The sequence below is a fragment of the Phoca vitulina genome, unplaced genomic scaffold (assembly GCF_004348235.1).
Source record: "Phoca vitulina isolate PV1807 unplaced genomic scaffold, GSC_HSeal_1.0 scaffold34, whole genome shotgun sequence".
Classification (NCBI taxonomy): Eukaryota; Metazoa; Chordata; class Mammalia; order Carnivora; family Phocidae; genus Phoca; species Phoca vitulina.
In genome coordinates, this window is record NW_022589737.1 from 5,736,004 (window position 1) to 5,759,352 (window position 23,349).

Consider the following 23,349-nt stretch of genomic DNA (forward strand, 5'->3'; position numbering starts at 1 on the left):
CCCCCCCCCCCCCCCCCCCCCCCCCCCCCCCCAGGGATCACAGAGGACACGGCTGGCTTCCACAGGGCTTGGCGTCCTCGGGTTTCAGAGCCTCGCTGCAGGTGGCGGAGGCCTGGCCGTTGGGGTCCCGGCACTCCACGGTCCGCCGCTGCCGGCCAGCTCCGCAGCTGCTGGAGCACTCAGACCAGTCCCCCAGGACCCACTGCGCATTGAGCAAGGGCTGGATGACGTTGGTGGTCGCCCTCTCTTTGCTGTTCTGTGTGCTGAAGTTCACGTCATTTGGAACGAAGAAGGTATATTTGACTTTGGGGGGAAAGACCTCACCAGGGACAGTCAGGAGCTGCACGGTCAGAGGCTCGGGCAGGGGCCGAAAGCTCTGCAGCCGCTCCAGGGTGGCAATGGAACCGCTGTATTTAAGGATGGTCCCCTTCACCAAGATGTCCTGCTCTATGGCAGAGATGGCCAGGTTTCCATTGAGCAGGTACTGCCCATCGGCCGTCTTCAGCGCCAGGTAGCTGCCGTCATGCTGGACCCCCGGGTGGCTTCGTTGTTTCACATCAATGTTAGTAGCACCGGCCGGGATGGTGACAATGTCGTTGTAGCCGTAACTATGGTAGGGACAGAAAGACCCCCTGAGGACCAGTGGCTACCCAGCCCAGCGCCTCAGCAAGTTAGCATGTTGGTGACTAGGGTGGGCGGTCACAAAGCGCTAGCAAATCATCAAGTGGTTGCCCCAGAGTTCCACATAACTTAGCTGCTGGGGCCGACAAGAATGTTTTGTACATTGGGATTTTCAAGGGTTTTTGCTTTGCCTGGTAACTCTGATTCAAATGTTTGGAGTTCGGATGTGTGGGTCTGGATATCAGCACAGAGGAAGACATCCCAGAAGGGCTTGCAAAACTGCATCAGTGCTGCCAAAGCCGACAGCTCTGGGCTCAAGTGAGATCTCAAATACACTTAGGTCCCTGCACGGGTATAAGCCTTTGCTTGGCCCCCTTCATACCCAGAGTTCAAACCCATGTGGAAAAATCTGCTCCACACACCAGTCCCAGAATCCGACCAGAATGGACATCTCACCCCACCTCTTAGAGCCAATCAGCCCCTAGTATTTGGTTAACATGGCCCCAGGGCAGGAGCCAGGGCGATAAAGCTGCTTCTAGTTGCCTTCCTCTGTGTTTCAACTCTGTTGTAGGTCTAGAGCTTTACGTGGGATGGAGAAACCTTAGTTTTTATTCTTCTCTTCTGGGGCAGAAGTGTTTGGATTACATAGGCCGGGAGGAAAGCAAAGAAGATTGAGGACAGGCGGTCGGTTCTCTGCTACTCTTGCTTTCTGCCCACTCAGCTAGCTGCTGAGTCTAGGGTGGCTCTGAAAGAATCCACAGCCCCATATGTCTAATGCCTAAGAGAAAGCCAGCTAGCAGACCTGCTATCTGAATATCCCACACCACATGCTTCTTTTTTCTCTATCCTTTGAGTTTAACTTTGAAGACTGCCAAGTTGTCTGCTGTGGGCTGGTTCTGTTCTCTGAGGCTGACAAGGTGCGAGGTGGCGAGAGACAGAGAGGAGCACAGTGTGGCCACGTAACATATGCCCTGGCCCTTCCTCTCTAGGAACTGTGTGCCATGGTAGGAGAAAACCAGCCCAGGAATTAAGACATCTGGGCTCTCTTCCTGGCTGTCATTAACTATCAGTGTGACCTCAGGAGAGTCATGTGATCTTTTTGTGCCTTGGTTTCTTCATCTGTAAATGGGGAATAACAGTATTGGCTACCTGCTGGACTTATTTTAGGAATCAAATGAGGTCATAGAAATGAAAGCACTTAAGAAAAAAAAAAAGAAATGCAAGCATTTCAGTACTAGGGGTTTCATGAACATATGGTGTTCAGGTGTGCGAAAGTGTCCAGAGTTCTCAGGTTCATGAAAGCACTAAGGCCACCAAGACCCCCCTCTTTGGACCCCCTTTTTGAAAGATCCACCTGCAGAAAGGATGGGACTCACCAGGTGTTGGGTGAGATGTCCTTCCCAAAACAGGCCTGGAAGAGCCACTTTCTGGCAAGGGCCCTGGTTACTCAGCATAGCTCTATTGCTGGTTGACTCAGAGCTGATACACCCCTATCCTCAGGGCCTCTGGCTGCCCTGTGCACTGTCCTCTCTGTGGGCCAGACCTTGTGCCAAGCGTTCCGCCCATCTCATGACTCAGTATGATGATTCCGAGATAGAGGGGACTCCCAAAGCTTTACAAAGAAACGACAGCTCAGGGCCGCATGGGTAATAAGTAGCTGCCACAATTCGCATTTAGGCCAGTCTGATTCTAAAGCCTGTTCCGCTCTCTGGAACCTAGGCACAGAACTATGGTGAGACTCACCTGGAGGGGTTGAGGGAACCGGACACCTTCCTGCATGAATTGCCTTTGCCCCCACACACCCCACATTTGTCCAGCTTCCTAGGTGAGTCCACCACGTGGTCACAGCCAGCCTTGACACACTGGCCACGGACGCAGATGGCTAGAGTCTCTGGTCCACACAGGGTGCCATCGATCACCTGCAGCAGGGAAGCAGAAGGTAACAGAGGGCATGGTGTGCACAGAGGCCACCCACAGGTGGGGTCAGAGCAGGTGGCCTTCCTCCCCACCTGTGGTTCTGAGCTCCAGAAGGACTCTTACCTTGGCCTCGAACACTTTGAATTCACTCCTTCCCCGGGCTCGGCAGAACAACTTGCAGCGGTCCCGGGGGGACACCCCCGCATACTTGGGGACCCACTGTAGGAGGTTCCCATCCATGTCAGTGTAATTGTAGGCATTATACTTCTCACACTGCTGCTCCCTGAAGCTTTTCCCTACAAAGAGTAAGAAACGGCATGCAGTTAACATGCCTTGCTGAAGCAGAGAGGACCCAGTGGCAGAAATGCCAGCATTCAGGGCCCCTTTCTTCCTCCTGGTTTTGACCCAATCCCAGGACATAGGTTCAGTGTCATCTGGGCCCAACATTCCTAGACACGCCCGACCTAGGTCCATGTGGCAAGGAAAGGAGCATCCAGCCTCAAGCTGGGCTTTCTGGGATAAATATCCTTTCCATTTGGGGGAAGATACCAATTCTATCTTACAGATGAATAAACTTAGTAGGAACAGAGGACAATTCAGTAAGCTTGAATGATCCGTGGAGTATATTTTGGGCCCCTGCTAATCATGCTCGATTTTGACTTTCTTCATGACATTTAACTGGTGACCAAAACTCTCAGATCGACATCTCTAGTTCTGATCTTGCCCCTGTAGCTCACCTGCTGTAATTCTGGATGTCTCCAGGGGACCTCCATGTATAGCAGGATGATTACCGTCAGCTCAGAAAAAGCCTAACCCCATATGGCTTCTCCACGAACTGGTTTAGTTTTCATTTGGGGATACTGCCACATTCTAGTGTGAGACTGGCATCTGATATCTGCTGAACATTTGAGTATCTACATCGACTATTTTCAACCTGTCCTTAAGTCCTACACTCTATTTATGACAATCTGCGATTTTAAGTGTCTCCTTCCCACTCTCACCATCTGAGTCCACCTCCCATAAGCCCAGGCCTCTCGGTTTCATGTGAGACCTAGTGCCCAGCCTCCTCTCCCATCCTGCTGCATGCTGCTTCCAGAACAATCTGTCAGAAGTAAGAAATGCGTTTTCTGTTTTTTGTTTTTTTTGCCCCACAATCCTGAAGTTAAACCTGCTCTTACTACTGAGGTTTTCTACCCCTGCATCTCTACACGGCCTATGGAGACTTTTCAAAACACAGATGGCCATGCCCTACTCCTAAGATTCTGATTCAATGCATCTGAGCGGTCTGGGAATGCTGTGTTTCAACAAGCTTCCCAGGTGACATGATGGGACAGCCTGCACGGAGAACCTCCAGATATCATTTCAGCTTTCACAGACCTTTGCTGTGTAGCCTTAAAATGTTAGTATGCTGCTTGACTCCACCCAAGTGAATGCTAGCCCCTCTCAAGCCCCCCCATCTCCACGTGGGCACATGTCCTCCCACACCCCGTCACCATCTCCATCCTCCAGGCCCTGCTCAGCCCTAACTCCCTGTGAAGCTTCAGACTAGCCCAGGCTTTTCCTTGCTCTGAATTCTTCATAAGCCGGGGGTCCGGGCCTCAGAGCTTAGGCTTTAGTTGCTTTGTAAAAGGCATGTGGATCTCTAACTAGATTGCAAGTTCTTTGAGGACAGAGACCATGCTTTGTGTGTTTTTACAATGTCATTTGTAACATCTATTATAGTTTGTGCCACACGAGAGGCACTAAAAACCACTTGTTGATGGAGAGGCTGATCCCGGTGCAACTGCAATCATTCCGTCTACCTTGTGCCTTATCTTCATCCCTTCCCCTCTTCTCTCTCTCTCTCTTCACCCCATATGCCAGGCAAATTCTCACGATTCCAGGGCAAAGTTTCTAGAGCCGCATGCTGCTGCCGATCCTTCTTGTCTTGCAAAACTGCAAAGCCTACAGATTCCCTCATTAGACACCAACCCAACGTCAGTGTGTCTTTGCACTTGGATGCATCTCTCTTAAAACTCTGCATGTCTTTTGCCGTCTGCCAGTATTTCCTGGAGCTGCACAAAGGGGAGCTGGATGGGATGGTGGGGAAAAACTGCTAATGATTCCCTCTCACCAGTTTTGCTGCTACCCCTGCTGCCTCTGAGTTAATGTGTGTGCTTTCTAGTGGGTACTAGGAGGTAGGAATGTATGCCAAGGGGAGGTAGGGGCGGTGCTGCTCTCTGTTAAGGTTCCATCAGGCAGTTGCCACGGCCTCAAGGGAAGATGGGCAACTCTTTTTAGAAGGAATGTGCGTTAGAATCAGATTCAGAAACCCTCCCTCCACCCTGGGCTGAATGTTGGCTGGAAAGACAGTGGAGGTTTGGCTCTGACACTTGCTTTGGAAAACACTTCTATTCTGCACACAGACAAGGGTTCAGATGCCTCCAGGAGGATTATTATCCTAGACGCTAGCCCCTCTGCTGAGCTCCTCCCAACTCCCTGAATAAGTTTGGTTGGGAATGACATCCTCTATTTCCACATCTTGGAAGATCGGGGCAATTTCTTTCCTTGACTTTGCTACAGTCTCCTAGCACAGTGAGAGTTGTCTAGGGGCCACTAGGCTTTGCCCTAAAATTTGGCGCCTTGCAGGGTCCATTTATGTCTGGCTCACAGGAAAGCTCTGCATCCCGGGAGACCCACCCTACTTCTTGTCTGGGGATCTGCTGCAGTGACAACAGTAGTGACCATCAGTGGCGATTACCATCAGGGGGGCATTCCTCTGTGTGGCACGACTGATACTTGGCTCTCCGACCCAGGCAATATCTTCCTCCGTTCTGAGGCTCAGGGTCCTTGCATTCACGGTGTGAAAACTGTACTCCTCCTCCGCAGGTCCGGGAACACTCTCCCCAGGGTCCCCATGGGGCCCAGCCTCCATCCACCACAGCCTGCAACACACAAGGCCACCCTGAGTCAGGAGCGGGGCGGGGGAGGCGGGGCTCAGCTCTCAGTGTAACAGGGGTCCCTGGCCCTGACCTCCTCACCTAGTTATGTTCATCCTGGTGGGTGTTGTTCAGCAAACTGCCCTAATCATTTGTTAGTGACTGTGTGGCTCGCTTGGCGATTGGCCTCTTGAACACAGAGGATGTGCTGGACTTCTTCACTGCTGACTTCCCAGTGTCTAAAACAGTGCCTTGCCATTAGTAAGGTGCTCGGTATTAGTTGTTGAATGAAACAACATTTTATGGGAATAAAGTTGTGTCTAATGCAGCAGTTCTCCATCAGGGCCGTTTTTATCCTCTGGGGACATTTGGCAATGTTTGAAGACATTTTGGTTGTCACAGTTGGGGAGGGTGCATGCTGCTGGCCTTTAGCGGGTAGAGGTTGGGTGCTGCTAAACATTCAACAAGCAGCATTCAACAATGAACACCCACCAATAATGAGTATCCAACAATGAACATCCAACAATGAGCATCCAACAGTGAACATCCAACAATGAGCACCCAACAATGAACATCCAACAATGAGCATCCAACAATGAAGCTCCAACAATGAGCATCCAACAATGAGCATCCAATGAGCATCCAACAGTGAGCATCCAACAATGAGATTCCAACAATGAGCACCCAACAATGAACATCCAACAATGAGCATCCAACAATGAAGCTCCAATAATGAGCATCCAACAATGAGCATCCAATGAGCATCCAACAGTGAACATCCAACAGTGAGCATCCAACAATGAGATTCCAACAATGAGCACCCAACAATGAATACCCAAGAATGAGCATCCAACAATGAGCACCCAACAAGCATCCAACGAGCATCCAACTACAAGCATCCACCAATGAGCACCCAACAATGAGCATCCAACACCGAACATCCAACAATGAAGAAGACAGCCTCCTACAACCAAGACTTATGCAGCCCCAAATGTCTCTAGTGCCGAGGTTGAGAAGTCCTGCTTTAAAGGAATAATTGCTGGGAACTGTTGCTATTGATCTACCAGCTACCAGTTCTAATGGTAGGATAATGCATGGGAAATAATCAGATTTGCTTCCATCCTTACAATCAACCTATGAGAACTAAGCTTTGCCCTTGATTGGTTCACAGAGTTTTCAAAAGGGAAATAATTTTTAAAAATGACAAAAGTTGCTTATATAAAAAATGAAAAATACAGAAAAGTATAAAAAAAGGAACCAACACTTAAAAAAACCACTCCCCAAATAAAACCACTGATGTGATTTTCATCAATAACCTCTCACGCTTTTGCTCTGGATAATCATAAAGATGTGATGTTTTAATTTTACATAGTTATGATTCTGTCATATATATGTAGTGTTTTATGATCTCTTTTTTTGCCCTTAAAAATAGATGATGAACATCATCCCATGATCATTCCATGTCAAACTCTCCCTGCATTGAGCTTGGCTCTGGTGCCGAGGAATGTTGGACAGACCTCCTCCCCTCCCCTCAGTAATGTGTGAAGCACGTGCTTTGGACGGGGGTAGAGGGAGTCAGTACACGGAAAAGAAACTCAGTGTCTGAATGGGGAGGATGAGAAGTGGCTGAGGATGAATCTGTGAATCCTGCCCTGGTTCAAGCTTAGCAAGAGTGTGGCTTACCTGGCCCAAGCAGGATCCTGAGCCTCAGTGCAAAGGACATGCCACTGAGGACAGCCCTCTGGAGAGTGAGTGCTCAGGCCACCCTGGTGATTCAGTGCTGGGCCCAGACCAGGCTGTGAAACTCGGCGGATGCTGTTTCATAGGCAGGGCTCAGTGACTTGCAGTAAGAGAAATGTGATCAGCCTCACAGTTTGGAAGTATTAAGAGCAGGGCAAAGAAGCGAATCATTTAAAAACTCTCGCTGGCATTGCCTTGGTTTTTCTTGTAAGTTTCCTCAGTCCTAGGCCAAGTTTTCTCTGCCTGGTCAGAGACAGCTTGATTCCTTCTCCCCTCCTGAGTATGGAATTCCCACAAGTAGTCTCATTCTCCTGACCTCTGAAGATGAACGCAGCTCAGACATGGGTAGGTTATGAATACTTTTCCTTCAGCTCTTGACTGAATGTTCCTCTTCTGCCATCACACTATCTGTTTATAATGGAATTCATAATGGCCTCCCTTTATTGAATGGCCACGATCTGATCTTTGTGCTGGAATGCTTCATGCCTATCACCTATCCTCATAAGCCTTCTAGTCCACCCCAAAACAATTCCAAAGGGGGAGTTCTCAGAAGGCCCTGAGCACTGGTGGTGTCGTCCGTCTGCTCTGAGTCCAGCCTCGAAGGGCTCCTCTTGAGTTTGGGTAAATATGCTTTGCTTTGTTTATTAAAAGACGAATGATTTTACTTAGACGTCATAGTTGCAGCCTGGCCCAAAGTCTCTTAGTTCGTGGCTCTCAAGTGTGGTTTCTTCCTTGAAAACAGCCCTCCCCCTCCCTCTCCTCCCACACCCCCAAGTAGCCATCCCTCACCTTGGGTCTGTCCACTTCCTCCTCAGGCAGACAGCTGCCATCCCAGCAGAGGTGCCCAGGCCCACAGGGCGTCCCATCAGCCCATGGCAGACTGCCGTTCTTCGTGTGGCAAAGGGGCTCGGTGCCATCCATGTGGCACCAGAGCTGGGCGCAGATGTCCTGTGCAGAGGTGTTGGGGCAGTGGCGGAAACCCAGCCCAAAGATCTGCTTGCACTGCTGGTCCAGCTCATAGAGGGCGCTGCGGCCTGGCAGGTCTGTCGGCAGGGGCAGGGCCGAGGTGGGGGCATCCAGGAGACAGTCTCCTGAGAAATGGAGGAAAGCAGAGGAACAAGAATGAGGAGTGGGGGTTTCCCTCTCTCAGCTCTCCAGTGGCCTCCCACATTACACTTAAATTCCTATTGATGGGGTGTAAGACCTAGCCATCATAATTTCTTTGACCATAAGCTAAAAACTCAACACTCAATCATCTATATGAGCTTATCCAATTTTTGACTATCAGTTAAGTAAAATTTTATTAGGATTGAATTTTTTTTTGTTATCCAGAACATCTTATATACATTCAGCGTGTACCTAGGGAATGCCAGCTAACTGTAATACTAATCTACGGCACATATAATGGGGGATGCAAATGCGCTCTCAAAAACCATGGCAGGCAAAATAAAGCCTAAGTACTGATGTTTGGATAATCTATTACTTTTGTATCTTAGGTGTCCCTGTCTCGTTCGATGAGAACAATCAAGAGTAAGTTGTGTTTTCACTGCTTTACTGAATAAGTCTGATGGTTTTAACCCGGCATGCCACCCACCCCCATCCCCCACCCTTGCTGTCACACTGACCTGTTCCCTGCCTCTTTGCCATTCCTAAGCTACAGCATGATCTATCTCTCCAGCCGGGATGCTCTCTTCTCTCCTCTGTACTGCGTTCTTCCATTCCTTCAAGCTCTGTTCAAACCCATCTCCTCCAGACAAACCTTCTCAGACTAATTCTACCGGCTCTGGGACTAATCATCTAAATTAGCCCAGCCACGCTGGCTGCTGGAAGATAGGGCAAGGAAGAGTATGCTTTGTGGGGAGGGGTACATCCCCCTAGCCTGCCATGGCACAGGGCGAGGCTGGGTGAGGAACACCTGTCCGACATCTGTTCTATCCGAGACATCTCTGATGCTCCGTGAAGGAGCTCCACCAGAAGTGCCACTGGCACTCTCGCCATCATGGAGGCGGGTGGGGCAGACCTCAAACACCAGCAGCGGGCCAGAAAGAGGCAGGGAGAAGCCTGCGGGACACCTACCGTGCCCACCGTCCAGGAGCTCCGTGAGGTACATGGCACTGCAGGGAGACCAGGGCAGCGTCTTGTTTAGGTGGACAAAGAGCGGCGCCATCATGTGGTGCTTGCCCATGGGCCCAAAGAGCCGTGCGCAGGGCTTGGAGTCGTCGTGGGGCATGCTGAGGACGTGCCCTGGGGTGGAGAGAGACCTGAAGTCCACCCGAACCAGTCTCCACTGCCCTCCAGCCTGCCCTGTCCCACCCCAAGAGCTCCCCACGCAGCCCAGCACTCCCTCCCTCCCTCTGGCGAGACAGCCACCCTCCGCTGACAGAAGAGGGCGTCTCGGGCCAACCAGTCACCAGCTCCTCATGGGGATGGCCATGCCCTTCTTCCTTAAAGATTTTTGTTTGGGGCTTCACTCTGGGCTTTTCTCTTGCAGAAAACTTTCTCAGAGTACCGGGGGAACCTTGATATCCCTTTGTTTTCTGCCTCAGCCTGTCCTCAATGATTCACTCCCTGACACAGCACTCTCTTCACAATTGATTTCCCCAGAATTCTTACTGTGACTGCTTAGCTTGGGCAAAGCATCGCAACTTTACCCGAGCATTTCTTTCATTTTGGCATTTTCCTGGGGACCCCTGATGATGATCCAAGACCCTATTTTAATATTATGGCCTCATGTTCAGGGTGGGAATGGAGAAAGTACAGTATCTATTTACATACAATCACTCTGTCAGAACTCCGAGTAGAACCTGGCCAAGTGTGAGAGCCGCATCTTCCTTAGACCCTGGGCTGGCCTGGATTTGGAAGAGGCAGTCCCCCCTGACAGAATACAGTAGGCTTGGCATGGCAAGTCTTACCTAGCTCATGGGCCAGGGTGTAGGCCGCCTGGAGCCCCTCGTCCTCGATCACAGAGCAGCTCTTGTTGGGGTCGCAGATTGTGCCGATGTCCGCCACGCCCAGGGTGTCACACATGCCCTCCTTCCCACAGAAGTTCTGCTTGGCAGAGAGAGTGAGGGCGTGAGAACAGACAAACAACAGAAAATCTTCCTATTTCTGCTCCTCCTGAGTTGAAGGAAATTTTTTTTTTTTTAGAGAGGGGGAGAGCGAGGGAGGGGGAGGGGCAGAGGGAGGGGACGAGAGAGCATCTCAAGCAGACTCCATGCCCAGCAAAGAGCCTGACACGGGGCTCGATCTCACAACCCCATGACCATGACCCGAGCGGAAATCAAGAGTCAGACGTTGAACCGACTGCGCCACCCAGGTGCCCCTGAATGAAAATTTGTGAGCCAAAGGCCCTATTTCTTCACAAAGGCCACTTGTGTGAGGAAGCCCATTTCTTTTTCTACACAGGTGTGTCCTAGGGCTGGCTGGGACTTTGTGTCCTAGAGTTGGCATGTCCTAGGGCTGGCTTGTTTTGGGAGTCAGGATAGCACAGTGCTGAAGAGTACGGACCCTGCAGCAAGACTGCCTAGGCTTGACTATGGGTGCCACCACTGTGTGTGTGGGGGCAATCTATGCCTCAGTTTCCTGAGTTGTAAAATGGGGCTTGGTGGGGTTGTCCTGAGGACTGAAGGCGTCAACAGGGCAGCACATATTATTAGATTTTCCAGCCGTCGGGAAGCTATCTGTTTCAATTGCACCAGCTAGGAGGGCAGGCCTCCTGATTTGGAGAAATCTCAAGGTGACCTCCAGTTCCCTGCCTCTGTGTTTAACAGTCATTGTAGATGGACCTTCTCTCTACATTCCAACTCGAGATCTTTTACTGGGCAGTTTGAGCCCATTTCCTCTTGTTATGACCTCAGCAGACAGCTGGTCACAAACTTTTGGAAAAGAGCCCTTACGAGATTCCTCTCCTTCCCTTGCAAATACCTCACACTTGTCCTCATGACCTCCCCCTCATCATTCCACACACGAGGCTCCTGGCGTCCAGCTGGGGCCAGCAGGGAGACATTTCCCATGTTTGGGCAGGCCTCGTGGTCCTCCCTTTGATCCGCCCATCCCGTCTCCCTCCCTGCCTGGGCTCTCTGGAGCCAGCCCACAGACCTGTCTGGTGAGCAGAATGGCTGTGTCAAAGTGTTCTGGGTGCCGGTCACTGGGCTGGTTGAAACGCCGCTGCCAAGTGCAGAAGTTGCGCAGGGTGAGCCCCCCGTTGTCAGACACTTCTGGGCCCCACTTTTCATCTTCCACGATCAGCACTTTTACCACCATGAGATTGATGGAATTTCTAATGCTGGGGTGCTTGTAGATTCGGGCTGCCACGGACATCAGCGTCAGGATGTGGTTCTGTCGGGAAGATGGGAGCAGGGGGAGGGAAGGGTTCGATCTCCCGGCCCGTTGCCTGCCCGCTGCCACCCGCCTCCATGTGCCGGGCTCTGCGCTGAGCGCTGGAGATAAAGCATCTTGCTGAAGACTCACAAAACCCCGGAGGTCCCGGCATTATTTCCCTTCATTTTACATATAAGAACATGGAGGCTCCGTAACTGGCCCAAGATCCCAAAGCTAATGAGTGTACAGCCAGCCCCTGAACCCAGATGGCCGGCCTCCAAAGCTTGTGCCTTTAACATCTCGACCAGCCACATGTGGCTGTGTAAATCGAAGTCAGCTAAAATTCAGTAAAATGGAAATTACAGTGCCTTGGTCACACTGGCCATGTTTCACGTACATCAGTAGCTGCCTATAGCTCAAGGCTTCTGTATTAAACGGAGCAGACAGGACATTTCCATCATCACCAGAAGGTCCTACTGGCCTGCACTGGTTACTATTCTGCCTTAACTCTGACACCAAGCGACTCCCTGCCAGCCCCCCCGCCCCCCGCCCCATCCCCTCTCTGTTCTCAGCCCAGAAGCAATTATTTGAGTGTTCAAGGTTAGTAGAATGTGTCCCGTAGAATCCAGTGGAGCATCTTCCTGATGCCTGCTGGGGTAACTTCTACTCTGCAGGATGGGCCCTGTTAACCCTGAAATCGTTCCCATAGTCACTAATAGTTAGTCTGCACCCGTCACCAGACCTGCACCTCATTAAACGCTCACACTCACTCTGTGAAGTAGGCATTGTCATCCCGGTCTTACAAATGAGGGAGAAGAGGTTCACACGAGTTAAACAAGCTGTCTAAGGTCACACAGCTCTTAAAGCCAGGACACCAGCCCAGGCACGTCTGTCTGTGAAGCCTACACTCTTCAAATGAAGTTTCCCAGGGCTTGACTGCTGGGTTTCTGGACGACCCCGAAAGGGTTCTTCCTTTCTGCCAGGGGCTTGAGAGGGGGCAGTGGGCCTAATGAGACCCAGGCACTGAGGATCACCCCTGCTTCCAGTTTTGCCCAGACCAGCTGAAGGAGTTCACATCATTGCTTGGCCTCTGTCCTATCCCTGGGTTGCCAACTACTCCCAAGGCTTTGGAGGCGGCCAGATGGAACTCACTCTCCTGCCTCAGGGACCTCTAGAAGTGAGTCCTCTTGGATTGTTTTGCAGGAAAGAGAGGGGCAGGGGCACGCAGGCCTTCAGCTGGGAGTGTGGTCAGCCAAGCTGCCATTCATTTGCCCCCGCTCCTCGTTCCCTAGGGCACCATCTCCCGTCAGCCTTTCTTTTTTCTCTCCTGTGGTCTGGAAGGTAGGAGGGGAAGGAGGGGAAAAGAGGGTGAAAGGCTAAAGAGGGACACTCTGTCAGTTGAGGCCATGTGTGGGAGTTCCAGACGAATCCTATTATTTGTGAATGGGATCTGTCTGTTCACCTCGCGGGCAACAAGCCAAGTATTTTGTAAGCCCTACAAACAGCGGTTGGCAGGTTTCTTAGCGTGTCAAGCACTCTAGCTATGTTTAGGCTGATGTAAACATCTTATCAGCAAAGCTGAAACTTGGCGCTTGCTCCTAGAGCTGGATTCCTGAGGGAGAAAAGCAATCACATCATTATGCAACTGGGGGTGAGGGCTGAGGAATGGGAGCTCGCTGAGAGTACTTCCTGGCCAGGCCTTCGCTGCTTCCAGGGGGCAGATAGAGTCTCCTGCTCTCTTGCCCCAGGAAGGGTCAAATCTGATGGGCCAGGGACCAAGCCTTGGAATTTCTTCAGGGGCAACCTGCAACTCTCCTCATAAGATCTCTTCCCTTTGAGTCCCAGTTTCACAATCTCAAAATTGGGGAGACGATGTTTTACAAAGAAGGTGTTACCACAAGAGATACCAGCTGCTCAGCATCAGTCCTGGCAGGCTTGGGGTTTAAGAGGGCTCAGTGTTCTCAAGCTGACCAGATCAGACTGAGGCTCTGGGGCAACGCGGCTGAGTGGGGACCATGCACCGGCCACGCCCCCAATGAAAGCCAAACGCACACGGGTGTCAATTTCTGCGCAAAGGAACGAGGTGAGGCATCAGGGGAGGCTTCCCGACGTTAGGATTTTCAGGGAGCCTCCCTTGCGGTTCCGGGAGCTCAGAGCATCTTCTCCGGACACTAAATACCTGTCAGGCTGAGCGGGCTTGAGGGCCATTTCCCTTCAAGGCAGACGGTTAGAGTTGAGAGCATTTGGATGTCTTCTGGTTGCTATTTCAGAAGATAATTTCCATTGCAAGAGAGCTGCAAGGTCTATGTGGTCCGATGTTTCTGTTAAAGTCTCTAATCCTGGTCCTGCTCACCTCTCCTTTCGTCTTGTCTCGCTGAGGTTTTGGAGGTGGGAAGCACTGCTATCCCCACTGTTAGCTCCTCTGAGAAACCATGGGAGGATCCTACGGCTGACATTTGCAGTGCATCTTACGGTTCCCTCAGGGGAGGGACCTGGTGGGGGCAGTGGCCGAGAGAGTCTGTGAGCCTCCGAGTCTCGGCAGTACCCTGGGCCAAAAGGCCAGGCTTGACTTACAGTTCCACAGAGAGAGGGCTCAGGAGCCAGTCGAGGAGAAGGTCAGATGGCTCACTCCACCACCTGGTGTCTATTTATACTTCTTTGTGCACCACCCAAGTGTGGGCTGCTTGCTGAAGAATGTGAACAAGATGGTGCCCCTGGTGGAGTGGGGGCCCCAGCACAGCAGACAACCTCCAAGAACCACGTCAGGTAGGTGGGAGCCCATGACCAGCCTGGCCAGGGGTGGTCAAACAACCCTGCTCTTGAATGACTTGGGGACCTCATGCCCTTAATTCTCATTAGGAAAAGACACGGCATTTTTTAAGGGAGTCTCCTTCTTCATTGGTGCCCCTATGACCTGAAGAAGAGAAAGAAATGCCCTAGGCAGCTAGGTTGGGACACAGCCCTCTTTGATTCTTTGTGATACAACTAGGGACATTCCTCCCCCAGAGCTCCCATGGCAGCCAAAGCCAACTGTGGGGGGAGTCTAGAAGTCTGGGCCTGGGCCAAATGCATTTCTAGCAGCTCCTTCTGCTCAGAGTGTCATCCCTATGCTTTGCTCATTTGCTCTTCATACTGTGGTTCCCATCGCTTCTCCTTGCAGCACGCCTGGGAGAGGCAAGGAGAAGAAGAGTGGCCACATGGAAACCTTCTGACCTCAGCAACTGGTGCCACACTTTTGCTACTGGGAGTCCTTCTAGGGCCCAAGACTGCTGAGGAGGTGGTGGAGAAGCAAAGAAGAGTAAAGAAGCAATTGGAGAAAAGAGAGGGTCCTGCACCGATGTCCTTCATCTCTCCTCATTCTCAAAATAGCAAGGGGCAATGTCACCTCTCCAAAACTACACACACCACAAGGAGTCAAGCTTAAACATTCTGAGCCAAGCAAGCTGAAAAGGAAGGCCTCCCTGTCGCGTAGGACCGCGGAGTTGACATGGCAATGGGCTGACTGTGAAGGCACGTCCTACTCTGACAAATGCCATCACAAAAGGCAACTCCACTATTAGCTACGCTTTATTGAGCACCTACTATGTGCCAGGCACTGGGTCAGGTGCTTTCCATATTTTATTGTATCCTCAAGGTAATGCTGGGACATTGGTATAACTGTCCCTATTTTGCTGGTGAAGAAATCAAGGTACGGAGAAATCGGTAACTTGCTCAAGGACACTCAGCTTATTTCGATGACCCTTCAAAGTATATGCTCTTAATCACCACACTGACTGCCACCTCTCCTTACTGCTACAAAGACAACTGCAGCATAGCCAAAACAAACCCAAAGCACGCCAGCAAGCAAGCTTTCCCCTGGCATTGTCTACACCTGCGGAGGCAGAGGTGGTAAATCAAAGACCTTTGAATATTAAGGCATTTTCTTTGGGAAAAGCTTCATATTGTTGATCCTTCTGACTGGAGCAGACAAAAGAGACAGAAAAGACTCATTCTCTTGCCAGGAGGGGAACAGAGTTCACACACGGATAGAATACAAGTCTTTCCCCCATGAGGATGTAGGTAGCTACAGAGCAAGTGGGGCATGCGTCTGCTTCTGTCACTATCCAAACCAGGACGCTTTTGAGAGCGAAGATGATGCTATTAATAATCATGCCAGAACAGGCCTAAACGGGGACTGTGCTGGGAGATGTGGTCCCTTTAGTGTTAGGGCTTGTGGGAGACATTTTCCCAGAGGACATGGGTAAGGGGGAGATGGAATGGCTGGGATTTAACCCTTCCCTGAAATCACTTGTTGGTAGCCTGACATCTTGGGGATCCTCTGGTCTCTGGGGTTGAGGAGTGCCATTCCCCGGACCCTCTCTGCTCAGCAGAGAGTTCAGAGTTCAGCTGATACACTGGTGGGACGGATTTCGAGTCCGCCGTGGGGCACGGCCCAGCCCGCCACTCACAGCTTTCCTGCGGCAGCTTCGTCCAGGCAACAATCAGAGGCAGCCCGACGCAGACAGAGTTAATGGCCTCTTCCGAGGTGGTCCCTCCTTTCAGAAAGCCCCCTTTGTCTGAGCTCATTAACTCTGAAACCAGATAAGAAGGTGGGAGGCAGGGGCCCCTTCTGTCAAGGGATTAAGTGAACTCAAGTGTACAGAGTTCTGGAAAACTTCATTGTCGCTTCACAGTGTGACCAGCCTCGAGCGTGGCTAATTCTTTCTCTTGGCCTTGAAGGTGGTTTCTTCCCAGGATGGGGCCTCCCACTTTGGCTGGGCATCTTAGGACTGCTGGATTCAATGCCCCATTCCCACAATACAGACGAGTGTAGGGGGTAAGCAGAGCCACCGTCACAGACCCTCCTCGGGCTAAAGAAACCTCACGGCACAGTAAGAAAGAGCACTGCCCCCAGGTTCAGGAGACTTGGGTCATGACCCAGCCCTGCCGCTTACTAGCTGTGTGACCTTGAGAAAGTCACAGATTCCCTGTGAGCTGAACCTTCTTCCTCTGCCTCTCTCACAGGTATTTCTGCTGAGGTGATGCATGCAAACCATTGTGCAAATTGAATGCACTCAGACAATGGCTGAACTTTCTAGAAGACTCATCATGAAGCAGCCTCACTGATGCTTATATTAGTCCTGATGAGCAGGGTCTGGCTTCACAGAGGAGGAAATGCAAGCCCTCAAGGGGGTGAAGTCTCTTCATCCTTACTTACACCCCTGGTTGCTAAGACACCCCAAAGTGCCTTCCATCCGTGTGAACGAAGTCTCCAGGAGATTCCTTGAAGAATAAAGAACTGGATTCTATTTTGGGGAGATGAGTCTGGGCAGGCAAGTCTTGGGGAACTAGAACTTGACATTCATTCTTGTCTTGGCTGGGCTCATGGACCTGTTTAGGAAGCCCAGGGGACTGAGCTGAGAAGTTCAAGTCTATCCTGTGGCATCTCCACAGCTGGTGAGGAGTCAAAGCAGAGGGGTCAGTGGGAGGTCATAGAAGCAGCCGTGCCTCAGTCCCTGCCTCATCCCAACATGGCGACAGCAGGGGTGTAAATGGGCAGTGACATAAGGAGACCAAGGCAGGGGTGATGGAGCTGGCCAAGCCGAGAGAGCACTTTTCCTTCGGGTGTAGGACCTGAAAGGAGATACCCTACGGAAAGGACCTCAGCCTACACAGGGGCCTGATGTGCTTTCCTGACCCACATAGGCTGGCTGGGTGCAAGGAGTGTGTCTGTGAATGGTCCAGAAACGGTGTGTGTGGAGGGAGAGGGGGTGGGACAAGCATGCAATGGGTCATCCACCCAGAAGTCTATAAGGGTGGGAGCACTCTGGGGTGTCTCTGTGAGGAGAACCTGGGGCAGACCCAGCCCAGCCAAATACCTCCTTGAGGCAAATACTCAGTGTCTTAAGTTACTGGGTGATGATGGGCTGAGAGAGCTAGATGGTAGGAAGGCACTAGAGAAAACATTTTGGTTCTGAAGCCTGAAAAGTCCTTTTTCTGCTGCTTCTTTGTGTTCTTGTCGTCTTTCCTACCTCCTGGTTCTTAGGCAGACGTCAGAACCTGGTCCCTGCCTGGGGATGGGTTCAAGCCTCTCAGCTCTGGGTTTGCAGTGATTGTACTTTTAGCCTCTCTTTGGTCGAGCCCCCTAGTAGCCAGGTGTGGTGGTCCTAACCTGCGATGGGAGAAGCCCCGCTAGCTATGCTCTTGAGGACTTGCCTGAGGAAAAGGAGTCAGAGGAGTCAGCTGGTGCCTCCCCCTGCTCTCAGGGTAGTCATGGAAACAGATATTCAATCTTCATAGACCCGAAGCCTATTGGGAAGACCTCGCTGGCGGCTCAAAGCTGCCTTACCGTGCTCTGGGAGAAGCGAATACTCCAACAGTGTGCAAAGGAGCCTGCTCTTGCAGGAGCCAGAGAAGCAGCCACATGGACCTCTCACCCCTAGCTCTTCCCATCCTTCCATCTAGATGCGCTTCCCAGTGATTGCAGAGTGATGAAGATGGCGTGCATCATCTAGACTGTTCTGCACAGGTGATGCGGAAGCACTCGGTGCCCCCAACAGTCGGGCATGGGCTGAGCCTAGAAGAGGGTCACTGGCCAAGACTGCCATTATTGAAAAGGCATTAACTGAGCTGCGGCAGTGGCTGGGATCCCTGCTGCAGGCATCTCTGACCTCTGGGCAGGTCAGGTCTTCTCTACCCGGCACACCTCTGGTTTTGTGCTCCTCAGGGGAAGAGAAAGTATAGCCCTCCCCTGGAACCCTTGTACTTCACCCGGCTCTTGGGGGAGGTGTTGGGACACAGGGTGACAGAGACTCCTCCTGCTGAGTCTGCACCACCTCTGAATCTAGTTAGACATGGGCTGGCTACAGGAGCTGTCCCCTGAACTCAATTTTCCTGCCCAAGTTCAGTAGAGAGCTGTGTCTGGGCTGAGAGCAGCTGGGGTGGACCACGCAGAGTTCTGGCTCCACAAGGAGCATTAACTGAAAGCGTTCAGATGCCCTCCCTTTCCCACCGAAGCTTCAGTTTCCCAGGCTGAGCCCCCAGGCAGAAATTCTGTCCCCTCCCTTTTTGTGCTGAGGCCAGCACTGCCAAGTGTGGCCGGGGCCGGGTGCCAGGTTGGCAAGGTAGTCCACGCCCCTTGATCAGAACCAGCTGGGCACACAGAAGTTGGGCAGCCCCTTTCCAGGTTCAACTCCCTCCAAACAATATCTTTTACTTATGGCAACCTCAGTTCTGTCCGCCAAGGGGATGAAATAGACACATCTTTCCGTCCCAGCTGACTATCCTTGGGAACCTCTCAGGTCTGGAGACAGTAGAGGGCTGAGAAATGGAGCATAGGGTGGATGCTCTTCCAAAATGTCCAGTTTTCATCTCTGTTGGGAGAGGCAGGTGCCTGGGGGAGGGGGGTGCGCTTTAAAACCCACTTTTAGTTCAGTTTGCCAAGTGCTGAAGGAGATTCAGGATGCCAGGGGTGAAGGTGAGCAGCAGAGGTCAAGGAAGCGCCGGGACCTCCACTCTATACTGGAAGGGACACGGGGGAGAGCGGCAGTAGGTACCCCAAGGGTCAGAGGTTAAGAAGAAAGTTACTGCGCTTTCTCAGAAAGGAAAGAACCTTGTTTGGGGTAGGTCTTGGGAGGATGAGGAACGTGAAGGATTTTCTCAGAGGAACTGGAAAGGGAAGATTTGGGAGGCTCTAGGAGGTGACTGGGGGCCTCCAGGCAAAGTGAGTCCTACCTGTAGGTCGGCTCCATAGAAGGCAGCCATGGACGCATCGGCCACCAGCAGCGTCTCCACGAAGCGAGCCTCGGACACAAACCGCTTGGTCCTACTCGTGGCCCCCAGGGGTGGTGGCAGATCGCTGGCGCCTTCTGTCTCCTCTTCTTTGCCCCCCTCCTCCTCCTCCATTTTCTCCTCCTCCTCCACCTCTTCCTTCTCCTGCTCCTCGTCTCCTCTCTCCTGCCTCTGATCCTCTCCCTTCACCTCCCACTGGGGTCCTCCGGGGAGGGGGTGGGCTTCGGAGGAGGCGAGCCCGGGGGTCCCGAGGCGCGCCCGGGGCCCCCAGCGCTGCAGGCGGTGCGGCTGGCGCAGGGAGCCCCCCGCGCCCTGCGGCTGGATGGTGAACTCCTCGCCGTCCAGCAGGAAGGAGCCGCTCAGCCCGCGGCACAGGCTGACGGCCGCCAGCGACTCGGGCTCCCCATTCACCGTGCCGGAGAAGAAGCAGTCGCGCAGCTCCCGCTCGCCCCCGGCCGCCCGGCCGGAGCCCCCGAGGCGCTCGATCTTGAACTCGGGCGCCAGGAAGCTGGCGTCGGGCGCCAGGCGCAGCACGAAGCCCTTGCCGAAGGCGGACAGGTGGAACGCGAGCTCGCCCGCGCTGCCCGGCAACCGCGTGGGCTCCACCAGCTCCGAGGCCTGCCCCCGGGCGCCGGGCCGGGCCGGGGCGCCGCGGGCGAGCGGCGGCGGCGGCAGCAAGAGCAGCAGCAGCGGCAGCAGGAGCGGCGGCCACCGGGGGGCGGCGCGGGGCATGGGGGCTCCGGCGGCGGCGCGGGAGAGGGAAGAAGGCGGCCCGGCGCGGGCAGGTGCTGGCGGCGCGAGCGCAGCCCGGCCGCTCTCTCCAGGAAAAAGCAAATCAATCAGCTCGCTGGCCGACTCGGCCAGTGGGGGCCTGGCGGCGGCGGCGGCGGCGACGGTCCCCGAGCGGCCCCTCTGGCTGGCGCAGGCCGCTCCTCCCGCGCCCGCCCGCCGAGCCGAGCGCGAGCAACTGGCTCCCCGGCCCGCGTGCGCCGGTCCTCCGCCCCTGCCCCGCGCGCGGTCCCCGCGCAGCCGCCTCCTGCCTCCTCCCCACCCCGGGAAGCACCGAGTGGGCTGCCGAGCCCTTCGTATTTATACTTCCTTCCCGGCTTTGACATAAGAGGTTTATTTTTGATCTCTCACTATTCCCGTTTCCCCTCCCCTGGGATCAGAGAGAGAAACTGAAAAGAGGGAGCGAGAGAGGAGAGAAAAAAATTTTTTGGATGAAATGTAAAACCAATCAGGAGTCAGCAAGACTCGCCCCCCCCCCCCCCCTCCGTAAGTGTCAACTCCAACTTTTTTCCCCTTCCCTTTACGCGCGGTCCCACATTAACTCCTACAATGCTGGACTAGCCCTTCAGGCCGAGTCCTTCGGGAGGCCCCAGTCGCTACCTCCTTTAAGGCCAAGTGTCCAGAAAAGAGCCTCCAAAAGGCTCCTGCACTGGCCCCAGAGACAGTGTTCCCATCCCTGCAGAGTCACTCTGGGGATCCGACAGTTGTAGCTCTGGTGTTGGGGATCCGATGTGTAGAAGAGAGGTCTCCGGAGAGGTTCCAGAGCTTTTCATTGTAAAGCAAAAGAGGGAGGCAGGAAAGGTCATACTAAAATCTTGCTCCCTACTAAAACCCACATTTTCACTGCCAGCTTCGGATCAGGGGAAAAATACCACCTGGTTAACACAGCCAAGGACTCTGTTACTTGCCTTGTCCAGGGGCTGCAGGGCAGAGCCCAGCACAGTGGTTAATTATCAGAGGTGCGGTTGGCAGCAAAGTGGAATCACCCCAGAGGGAAGGTAAGCATTTCCCTAGGAGGGCAGCAGATCTTCAGGAACTGCACGTTGGGCCCTGAAAACCTGATCTGGGTACTGCTCAGTTCCCTGCGGGGCTTCATGAAAGGTTGCAAGCTCCCTCTCATGGCACTGTCCACAGCTGTGGGTACGAATGTGTGGAATTGATTTCTTCTGCCCCACCCTGACATCTCCTCCTAGGATGAGGGGGGTTGCAACCCAGGGGGAGGAGTGGCATGATCTGCTGTCTCCACGGAGGACCACAAAACCCAGCAGTTCATGGCACCCTCATCTTAATGGCACAGCTCTGAATCCGATTCAGTGTCTTGTTCTCTCTAGGGATAGGCTCTAGAGTCGCCCCTCTCTGCCCTTGCTCCGAGTTGTCAGTGTGGGAGATTCGCTGGGACCGGGACCTTTAAGTCCTCTGCCAGCTCACCTATGCCCAGCTACCCAGTTCTCTGCCTGTGTTGGGAATACTGACAGTTGAGGTCCTTCCTGCTTCTTTTTAGCCCATCGAACTGACAGCTATGGACGTTCAACATGCATGTGAGTCCCTCAGGGCTTGTCACCTCCAAAGAGGAGGCTCTCACAAATACAAAAGTACTTTTGTGACTACAGAACCAGGGGTAAACCCTGCCAAATTCTCTCCAAGTGTCCCCTCTGTCTACTCTCAGAAACACGGAAGGGCGCCTGGGTGGCTCAGTCGTTAAGCGTCTGTCTTTGGCTCAGGCCCTGATCCCAGGGTCCTGGGATCGAGTCCCACATTGGGCTCCCTGCTTGGCAGGAAGCCTGCTTCTCCCTCTCCCACTCCCCCTGCTTGTGTTTCTGCTCTCGCTATCTCTCTCTCTCTGTCAAATAAATAAAATGGCTTTCATTTAGATGAAAGGATGAACTAGCAAGCTGTAGGATTATTTTTCCAGGATAATTTACAAGATAAGAATAACTCGAGTCTCGGATGTTTCCGGGAAACACTTCTGGAGAGAGGGGTATGGAAAGAATGGCCTCTACAATCCTTTTCCAAAAAGGAGCAAAATGCTGCATCCCAGCACAATGGCGTGATAGTCCTGGGAGAGTCTGACCTGGATAGACAGTTGAGTCATCCTATTTACTTCCAGCCTTTTGTAACATTTGATCATTGGCCTTTGCTTCTTAAAGCCCCGTATCACCATCTCCCAGAGTAAATCTGATTTTCAATAGCAATTATGTCCTATACATTTCCCTTCTTTTTCCTCTGTAAGCATATGAAAGGACAGGGATGGGGCCATTGTGCTTCATACCCCTTCCTATCCTCTGGAATGTATGAATCACTGCAGGCAGGAGACTTATCCAGAGCAGGGAAAGTCTTGAATGTCCTTGGAGCCCTCTGGTCTCAGTTGTCCTTCCAGCCCTCTGGAAGTTATTTATTTTTTCAATAGAATGAAATGCCCCTAAAGACAGCCCTTTGGGGAGAGAAGTCAGACAGTGATCTGTGGACTTTATCCTGCCCCATTTCAACAATAACAACAGCTGCTGGCTGGCTCACTGCTGAGTTGAATCTGCATGGCTGCCCCCTCCTGGATTCATTCTTCCCAGGAGATGGGCCTTGCTGGTTAATTTCCAGGGTGGCACCTGCCACTTGCAGAGCAACCTCAAGGTGTCAGGCTTGCCTTACTTATGCTTAAACCCAGTGCCTGCCCTTGCCCTAGGACTAAGAAAGGGTCCCTGGTTTGTAGTGAAAACCTTCGGAAAATAGTAGATGAAAACAGTACAACAAAACAAACACCAACCAACCAACCAGGGAAAATCCCAGAGGGGTATTCTGCTAATTCTGGATTTCCTACATTATCAGATTCTTTCCCAAAGTATGTAATTACAGCAAGGGATGGCAAACTTTGGCCCATCGGCTAAATCCTACACTCCCCGTTTCTGTATAGCCCACAAGCTAAGAATGGTATTAACGCTTTTTAAATGGTTGAAAAAAAAAAGAAAAAAAATTCATGACGCTTAAAAACAGTATGAAATTCAAATTTTAGTGTCCACAATTACCGATCTATTGGAATGCAGTCACAGCCATTCATTTACACATGGCTGTTTTTGAACTACAAGGGCAGGGTTGAGTGAGCCTAAAATATATTTACTGTCTGGTCCTTTGCAGGAAACGTTTGCTGACTCCTCAGTCACAGTAAAGCAGCATTAGCTTGGGGTCTTCACATTTGGAATATGGGATTATTTAAACTCACTACATGATTTTTACAGAATGAGAGACTCAAAATAATTTCTCAGTGTGAATATAAAGGAAATTA

General features: G+C 52.3%; 1 protein-coding gene across 1 annotated transcript; it reads right to left on the minus strand.

The window, feature by feature from the left end:
- Nucleotides 1-35: 35 nt before the first annotated feature.
- Nucleotides 36-20,018, minus strand: ADAMTS8 (ADAM metallopeptidase with thrombospondin type 1 motif 8). The gene is made up of 10 exons (XM_032426206.1): nt 19,419-20,018; nt 19,230-19,385; nt 11,295-11,534; nt 10,109-10,244; nt 9,273-9,440; nt 7,986-8,287; nt 5,279-5,462; nt 2,662-2,834; nt 2,365-2,540; nt 36-608 (listed from the first exon to the last, which is right to left on the minus strand). The coding sequence occupies exons 1-10, from the start codon at nt 20,016-20,018 to the stop codon at nt 38-40; spliced, it is 2,706 nt and encodes a 901-aa protein (XP_032282097.1). The 3' UTR covers nt 36-37.
- Nucleotides 20,019-23,349: the final 3,331 nt, after the last annotated feature.